Source organism: Callospermophilus lateralis, chromosome 5, assembly GCF_048772815.1.
Source record: "Callospermophilus lateralis isolate mCalLat2 chromosome 5, mCalLat2.hap1, whole genome shotgun sequence".
Lineage (NCBI taxonomy): Eukaryota > Metazoa > Chordata > Mammalia > Rodentia > Sciuridae > Callospermophilus > Callospermophilus lateralis.
Window position 1 is genome coordinate 35,439,047 of NC_135309.1, and position 8,791 is coordinate 35,447,837.

The following is an 8,791-nucleotide window of genomic DNA, read 5'->3' on the forward strand; positions in this document are numbered from 1 at the left end:
ACTGAGGTCACCACGTGTCACCATTAAGTGGGAGAAGCCACAAAATGACTTGCAATGCCAGACCAAAATCTCCTTGGCTTCAAGGCCCAGTAGAGGTTTTCCAAATAGCTCAGGGGTGGCCCCCCCACAGTTTGGAATTGCAGGGAAGCGAGCTCTTGTGGAGTGAAGCATGACCCCTGAGTTATGGGCCAGAATGACAGCCTGGCATATACCTGTCCCTCTCCTACATGTTGTTAGGTAGGATTACGGTTGTGCAATACTGTGTCTGGCCAACCACATTCTTCCACATCTTTCTTTGCCTCACTTCCTTTTTCCCTCGACCTTAACCAGCCCAGGCTTATAACACCCGGAAAGTGTCAGCACTTCAATCCTTACCTCAGACTTTGCTTTCTGAAGCTATCAAAATTGGTACCAGCTGTAGTTTTAGATAACCTGTGGAATGGAATTGTGAATTTGGATTGTTCCTGTCTCTAAAATAATAGGAACTAATCCTGAGGATAAGTAAGTTGATTATAACTTCTGACATAAAATTATTTGAGATTTTTAAACTTTTAACTCTGGTTAATTTGGATAAAGGGCCGGCAGAGAGCAAAGCAACAGAATATACGGCTTGGATACATGGGAATCATGCTAATTATAGGATTGCAAAGTACAGTGCCTCTTCTGACACCTCTTTTTTTTTTTTTTTTAATCAAAAGAGAATGATGGTACAAGACAATCTAATGCCAACTTAACATCCTTTGAATTCTACCAGGTTTCAATGGCGACTTTAAAGGAAAACCTATTTCCTTCAGCTGCAGGGCAGATTGAGCTGAAAACCAGGTTCAGGGTCTGACAATTTGCAGGTCTTTGAAGAGCCACAGAGAAGGATGGTTGTGTACTTTGGCACTCCTCTGTGTCAAAGTCAGACCCTGATAAGCAAAAAGTGGGACTGTGAGACCTTACCTGGACAAACCTGAGACTCTTGAACACCCAAGTTCTCCTGAGCCCTCTTCCACAGGCAGAAGCATTCCATTCCCTCATGCCAGAGTAGACTTGCTTCCCCCTTCCTTGTAGGCAGAATAACTATTTTCACTCAAAACATAAGGTGACCTTTGCTCTCTTCTCCCACAATATCCCTCATTTCTCCAGGCCAATAATCACAGTCAGGTACATAAACATTTAGTATTAACTAGGGACTGATCAGAAGATAGAAACCATATCGTTCATCTTATTTTATGAGGATTTTCCCCCAATACCTTTATTCTACTTATTTATTTTTATGTGGTGCTGAGGATCGAACCCAGGGCCTCATATGTGCTAGACAAGCGCTCTACCACTGAGCTCCAGCTTCAGCCCAAACCATTTATTTTAATAGAGAGAATAAATATAAAGAACTGTTGCCATGCATGCCCACCTGTAATCCCAGCTACTCAGGAGGCTGAGGCAGACGGATTGGAAGTTTGAGCCAGGCTGGGCAACTTAGTGAGACACTGTCTCAAAATAAAATTTAAAAAGGAGTAGGGATGTATAGTTCAGTAGTAGAGTGCTTACCTAGCATGCATGAGGCCCTGGATGGAACTCCCAGTACTGGAAGGAAGAAAAAAAAAGTGTTAACAGGGCATGAAAAACTGGACAGACAAAAAAGGGAACCACAGGGTACTATGGAGGTCACAACTGTAGGGAGGAGCTACCACCCTTTTGGTTGAGAAGTAAAACCAAGAGGTTAGAATTATTAAAATTTATTTTTTGGAGGAGATGTCTGTGGAGGAGACACGGCCCTGAACTCAGGAAAGGGATCCTCCAGGAACGGAACCCAGGCATTTGGGGGAGTGCTTATTGTCTGGTGCTAAGGTCTTAGAGGGGGTTGGAATATTTGAAAGCTGATACTATGAATGGTAGAAAAACTTCAAAATGTCAAACAACTATTGCTAGTGGAATGAACTGCTGCTTCCAGGGTTAATGTTAGGCTTGGGAACAGGAATCTAAAAGGATAAAGAACAGGAAACAGAAAAGGAAGCAAACAGAAACAAACAATCCCTTCTTCCTGGAGCCTCCTAGGCTGACACTTCTTGAGGTTAGGAAGACATTGGTTTGCAGAATCCCAGCTCCAGCAGAGTTTATAAGGTGGGTTTGAAGTTGAGAGACAGCATTTCAACAACTGACATACAGTCGTGGCAGGGAAGCAGAAGATCTGGAGGAGTTCAGTAATATGTACTGTCAGAATCCAAGAGAGAAGGGATCCTGAGGTGCTTCATCCAGAAGAATGCAGAGTTAAATAGGAGTGAATTCATTCATATGGCAACTACTCATTATCACTCAGGATTTAATGGTTTTATAAGAACACCCAGAGCTAGTTCTACTAGTTTACTGCATTGGGCCCTTGAAGCCTGACCCTGATGATGCTGTGTGGCACATGAAGTAAAGATGCTAGAGCTTCCTTCCATGGTGTTAAAGAAGAAGGCTCAAGGAAGTAGGAATGCTTAAATGGATTTATTGCATCTTGTCCAAGAACCTGCTATCTTACATGGTCCTGGAGGGCAACCGAGTATGGTCCTTGAACTAACACAGCAAGGGAGGCCCTGATGAAGAGAAGCAGGCGTCATTGTGAAGGATGCTAGTGGATGATCTCTGTAAATTGGGATAAAAGTGAGGGATGCTGCCTCTGCCATGGATGCCCCAGTATCAGTGGGCAAGATGGGGTCCTTGAATGGTAGAGGCCAAGTTGGGAGCACTTCCTGTCAGAAGCAAGATGGACAAATTACTACCACGAACCTTATTCCTGAAGGTAAAAGGTCAAGGTACCCTGATTGCTTTGGGAATCTATGATGGTGACTTATAAAGTGTTTTTCTAGAGAATGTTAGAAATACAAAGATAAGGAATTTTGTCTGTTTTATTCACTGATGGATCCTAGTCCTAGAACATACTGTGGTTTATTAAATATTTGCCAAATTGAATTAAGTCAAGATTCAGTCTTTTTGCAAGTTGAGTGTCCTGTTTCCTGTCAGTTTCTAGAGCAGCCATCATGGTGATCTGCTCATCCACCTTCCTCCGTCGCTGGCTCAGCTCATGGCTCAGAGTGTGTACAAGTTGGGAGACGGAGCCAGGGTGGCTCAGTATTCTGTCCCCCATGCCTGGACCCGTGCTTCTTTCTCAGAGGAGCCTGCATTCTCTCACCTGGGAATCTGCATCTGTCTGCTCTGGCCCCTCTCCTCTGCCTAGCAACAGTAGGAGCAATTGTTTCACACGCACATCGGCGGGCCCAGCACTGTTGTCATGCGTGCAGATAATGTCCAGGATGGTGGCACTGACCTCCAAGGACAGGTGTCACAGTCCCACATCTGTGTCCTATCCCTAGCACAGGACCCCCAAAAATATTTGTTGGATAAAGGAATGAAGAAATCAGTGGCATAACTGAGAATTGTTACTGAGTCTATTTCAGTTTTAAAATATATTTCACAGAACATATTTTCTGGATCTTTGATAGATTTTTCTCAAGCAGAGAAATCCCCATTTATGCAGAGAAATCTCCATTTATGCTACTAATAGCCATCGGCAGGTAGATGGGAGTGTTGTTCTGCCTGGTGCTACTCAGTTTCTGCGAATATAAGATGGCAGGCCCCTTGGGACCCCATTTTCAGAGAGAGACTTTCAGGAGCACCTCTCTGCTCCTTTTTCAGTTTCTTTTCTTTTTCTTTCTTTCTTTTTTTTTGGTGCTGGGGATTGAATCTCTGCTCCTTTTTCAGTGCTGTTTTGACAGATGTTGTGAGAAGGAAACCCAGGCTCAATGCTCTGGGCCATTAGAAAGCATTTCAGACTTCTCCTCTGAGCTGGCAGAATGGTTGGTCTGGCAAATTCTTATCATAGGCTGGGGACAAACCTAGTTACAGGTTCCTACACTGCCCTCCTCCCAGGGGCAACCTTAAAACTCATTTTAATTCTACAACCAGTCCAGAAGATCCATCCATTTATTCATTTACTCTGCCCCCTACTAGGTTGTGGGGATACTATTGTGCAAAAGAAACCAAGATCACTTCCTGCCCATGTTCCTGCTTTCTACATGCTCTCCAAGTGCTGCTGAGTCACTTGCTCTTGGTATGCCCAGTGACCCCAAGACTCTTGCCACCCGGAAGATGGAAACACTCAGCCAGCATGCACTGAGGGCTTCCCTCCAAACCCTGCACATCCTCACAGGGACTTGAAGCATTAAGACAGAGACCAGTAGTTAATCGAATCAGAGTTGTACATTTTTATTTTATTGGAATGTCACAGAGCATAAAATAAATATTAATTTACCAAATTCTTAATCATTTCATAAATAATATTAAGTTAATTGACATCTTACAGAATGTTAAATTAAATAAAAGTATCTATTTGGCAAACTGGAGGAGAACACTTCAGTGATTTTTGTTATTAGAAACATCTCAAATACTTTATGCTTTCTGCTTGTGTGAGGTGGTAAAGTAGCAGCACTCCTGAAATATTTACTTTACCTCTGAAGTTTATTTTATTTTACTTTATTTTTGGAACTGGGAATTGAACTCAGGGGTATTTACCACAGAGCCACATCCTCAGCTCTTTAAAAAATTTGTTTTTTATTTGAGGCAGGTTCTCGCTAAGTTGCTTAGGGGCTTTGCTAAGTTGCTGAAGCTAGCTTTGAACTTGTGATCCTCCTGCCTCAGCCTCCTCAGCTGCTGGGATTACAAGCATGTACCACCATGCCTGGCTTGAAAATTAAGAGCCACTCTTGGTTGACTCTCATTCTTGTTGCAAAAAAAATGTCCTTTCCCTCCTCCATATTCTACTCCAGGCACAGAAAGGTAAGTACCATATGATCTCACTCATGGGTGGAATGCAAAAAGAAATGAAGAGTAGAGCTGTAACCAGGAGCTGGGGAAAGTAGTAGAGAGGAGGAAATGTTGATCAGCAGATACTAAATTACAGTTAGATTATAAGAAGATCTGACGTGCTATTACACGGAAGGGTGACTATAAATAGTGATCATGTGTTACATGTCCTTAGAAGAAAGGATTCTGAATGTTTCGATATAAAAAAGGTAAATGTTTGAGGACATAGATATGCTTAACCTACCAATGTGTACATATATCAAACATCACATGATATCTATTAATATGTACAGTTTTGGGGTTTGATGTATCAGTTAAAATATGTCTAATAAAAAAATACAAGCTTTGGTTACAATTGGCAGGTTAGTCTCAACTTTCCATCATCCACTCGGTATTTATCACACCAAGAAACTCTTGCAAGTACTCTAAGAATTGCTTGACTCTCCGTCTTTCCTGGCCACACTTTTTCTGTAAAAATAATAGACAATTGAAGAAAACTGTCAGTTTCTGTAGAAACAGGCACAGGCAGACAAATACAATTCCCATAGAAATGTTCATAACTTACTTTTTGGATGTCAATGTATTTTTTCATTAAAGACAAGTTTTGGAATAGTCTTTCCACAGCATCGCCTTGTGCAGTTTGATTCTTCAGCGTATCTATTCCCTGAAAGATTTCTTCAATGCATAGTTGGTGCTAAATGAGGAAGATTTAAAAAGATTTAAAAGAATGAGAGCCAACCAAGAGTGGCTCTTAATTTTCAATGTAATTAAACTTCACAGGCAAGCCAGGCATGGTGGTGCAAATTATCAAAACACGATATAAAAGTTGGGTCTATTGCATGACACTCCTATGTTCCACTGTAGAACATTCCTATATGTGAATACATGACTGGTGTAACTCCACATCATGTATAACCACAAAATTGGGAAGTTATATTCCATGTATGTATGATATGTCAAAATACATTTACTGTCAAGTATAACTAAAAAGAACAAATAATAAAAATTTAAAAAAACTTTGTTCTTTGGTCATCCCACAATGTATACATATTTCAAAACATCATATTAGAAACAATAAATATACACAATTTTAATTTGTCAACTTTAAAAAATTAGAAAAAAAAAATCTGGTCCCAAAAGTTAGGCTTCATTTTATGGCATTTGTTCTCCTCCAAAGAGTTTTTTTTTGCTTGTTTCTTTCCCAAGTGGCAAGCTACCTCATACTGAGAAAATCATCAACAGCTTTTTAATTACTGAAGAGCATTACAAAAGTTATTAAGAAATTACACAAGGGCTGGGGTTTTGACGCAGCGGTGGAGCACTCGCCCAGCATGTGCAGGGCGCTGGGTTCGATCCTCAGTACCACATAAAAATGGAACAAAGGTATTGTGTCCAACTAAAACAAAATATTTTAAAAAATAAATTACACAATATTGGGTGCAGTGCCTGTAATCCCAGTGACTCCAGAGGCTAAGGCAGGAGGCTCCAGGACAGCCTGGGCAACTTAGTGAGACCCTGTCTCAAAATAAAAAATGAAAAGGGATGTATTTCACTGGAAGAGAACCCTTGGGTTCAATATCCAGTACAACTAAAAGAAAAAAGAAAAGAAACTACATAACCAGAAATAAAGTGTTCAGGAAATGAACACATAACACAATTATGTTACTAATAGAACTCACATCAGTGTTTTCTTTTATGGTTTAGACTGGTAATTTTAATTCATTTAGTCTAATGAAATAGTATATTTTACCTTTGAGTATGACCATTATGTGTTTCAAATGTACATAATACCATTATATAGTCATAATCATTTAAGAAATGTGAAAATTATTGAGAGGGAATTTGTTGTTATATTTTAATGCCTACCGATCATGATTCTAAAAATATAACCCAAGTTACTAAGAGTATAACAGAGAATTAAAAACTGCTTTTTCTAAAAGCACTGACTCTTCCTTTGAGCCTGCAGATGCCCAATGGGTAACTAAAATCAGAGAAGTTTTGGCATCTCTGCTTCCATTTCATCTGTCACCTTTATTACCTTAAATTAGGGTAACACAGTTCTGTGTGCAGGCATAATAATATAAGGTTTATGGATCCTAAATTTACCTATCCTCTCTTGTTCCCCTTCAAGGCAGAGGACACCAAGAGAAGAGTAACTATGATATTTTCAAGATTTGCAGAGACATTCAACTGCCAGCTTTTACAACCTCCTGCTCCAGAGCCCGAGAGCAGCACCTAGAAGTCTCCAGTCATTGCGCTACCCCTTCCAGAGGCAGTGAAGACTTGCAGGCAGATCACCCCAAGGTGGGACTACTCCCCTAAGCAGAAATAATTATTTAGGGGAACCAAATTGCCCCCTTTCAATATCACAGATCTAATAGATGAACACTCAAGCAGCAAATAGAGATTGCTCCCTCAAGTACCAAGGGCTTCCTGGAGCCATTCTGCATCACCAGGATTGAGATAATAATGTTCAACTTGACCAAGACTTTTAAATTATGCATATCTCTCACCCCCTGCCTGAATTCTTCCTCCATTTAAACCTAAAGTTCTTATCAGTATCCCCAAGACAGGGCTGAGACACTTGATGTACAGTTCCTTGCCTACTCTTCATCATTATTTTTTCTGTTTGATTTTTGGGGTGAGTGACCAGACCTGATTTATTTAGACCCCCAGAGTTGAGCCTCTGATCTAGGTCTCCAGTACAGTACTTTCAGAATGATATTAGACAGAGGGCTGGGGCTGTGGCTCAATGGTAGAGCGCTTTGTCTACCATGTGCGAGGCAGTGGGTTCGATCCTTGGCACCACATAAGAATGAATAAATAAAATAAAGGTAATGTTATATCTGATTTTTTTTAAAAGAATGATATTAGATAGAGAATGGCCATAGACGGTCAGAACTGAGAAGAGACTAGCAGGCACCTCTCAGCCCTTGTGGGATTCTTCTGGAAAAAAAAAAAACAAACTCTAACATGAGGTTCTTTGGGGTAGAGAACTGAAAATATCACCAAAGCCTGATCCACTTGCTTATTCTAATTTTAAAAGTCATTCCTAAGATTCTAATTTTAAAACTCATTCCTAAGATCTCTAAGTACATACATTCACATCCACCCCATGTGAAAACAAAAGTGAAAATTTCGTAGTTCCAAAGACAACTAATGATTTATAGTGTAAAATCTGAAAGTTGCTTTTTCATGGGATCGTTTTGTTGAATCATAATTTAACTTACATTTTTGTGTGCAGGAACAGGAATCCTCAGGGTCTGGAAAAGGAAAGGTCAAATAATTATTTTTTAAAGCCTTCTGTCATTCATAACTTTCATTATTATGCTTGCTAGTGATGTGGTTTTCACCTATGCTCATAATTTTGTTATTTATAATGGATCTTTATACACAGTAAATGAAATACCACATATAATTATGCATTTTAAAGAAATGTAGGAATGAAAAAGACTTACCTCATTGCCTATTAGTACCGTTTGATGAGTGGAAAGCAGGGTCAAAGTCTCTTTCACCAATGTACTCATGGGAATTTCCAAGGCCAAGGCACAAGTGTAGGCAGCTCCAAGAGCTACCAAACTCAAGCGCAGCAGCATCCCCATGGCTTGAAATGCTCACAGTTTGCAAAGAAAGCTAAGAAAGTGCTTAGCATGAGATTGCATCCCCAACCAATTTATTCTCTCTCTTTGAGGAAATGAATAATTTCTAACAATCAGATAGAGAATGTCTAATGATGGCAAATGGTGAAACTAAATGTTTCCAATGCCTTGTTTCTTAAATAAATTTACTTTTTATTTTATTTTATTTTTTTCAGTTCTAAGGATGAAACATAGGGCTTCTGTATTCTAGGGAAAGTGCTCTATCACTGAAGTACATGCCCAACCTTTTCTAAATTTTTAATTTATTTTGAGACAGAGTATTGCTAAGTTGCCTGGGCTATCTTTGAACTTGTGATTACCTGCCT

General features: G+C 39.9%; 1 protein-coding gene across 1 annotated transcript; it reads right to left on the minus strand.

Annotated features, from left to right (window-relative positions):
* Positions 1-5,196: 5,196 nt before the first annotated feature.
* On the minus strand, positions 5,197-8,429 carry Il5 (interleukin 5). Its single transcript, XM_076856447.2, has 4 exons — positions 8,286-8,429; positions 8,058-8,090; positions 5,393-5,521; positions 5,197-5,295 (listed from the first exon to the last, which is right to left on the minus strand). The coding sequence occupies exons 1-4, from the start codon at positions 8,427-8,429 to the stop codon at positions 5,197-5,199; spliced, it is 405 nt and encodes a 134-aa protein (XP_076712562.2).
* Positions 8,430-8,791: the final 362 nt, after the last annotated feature.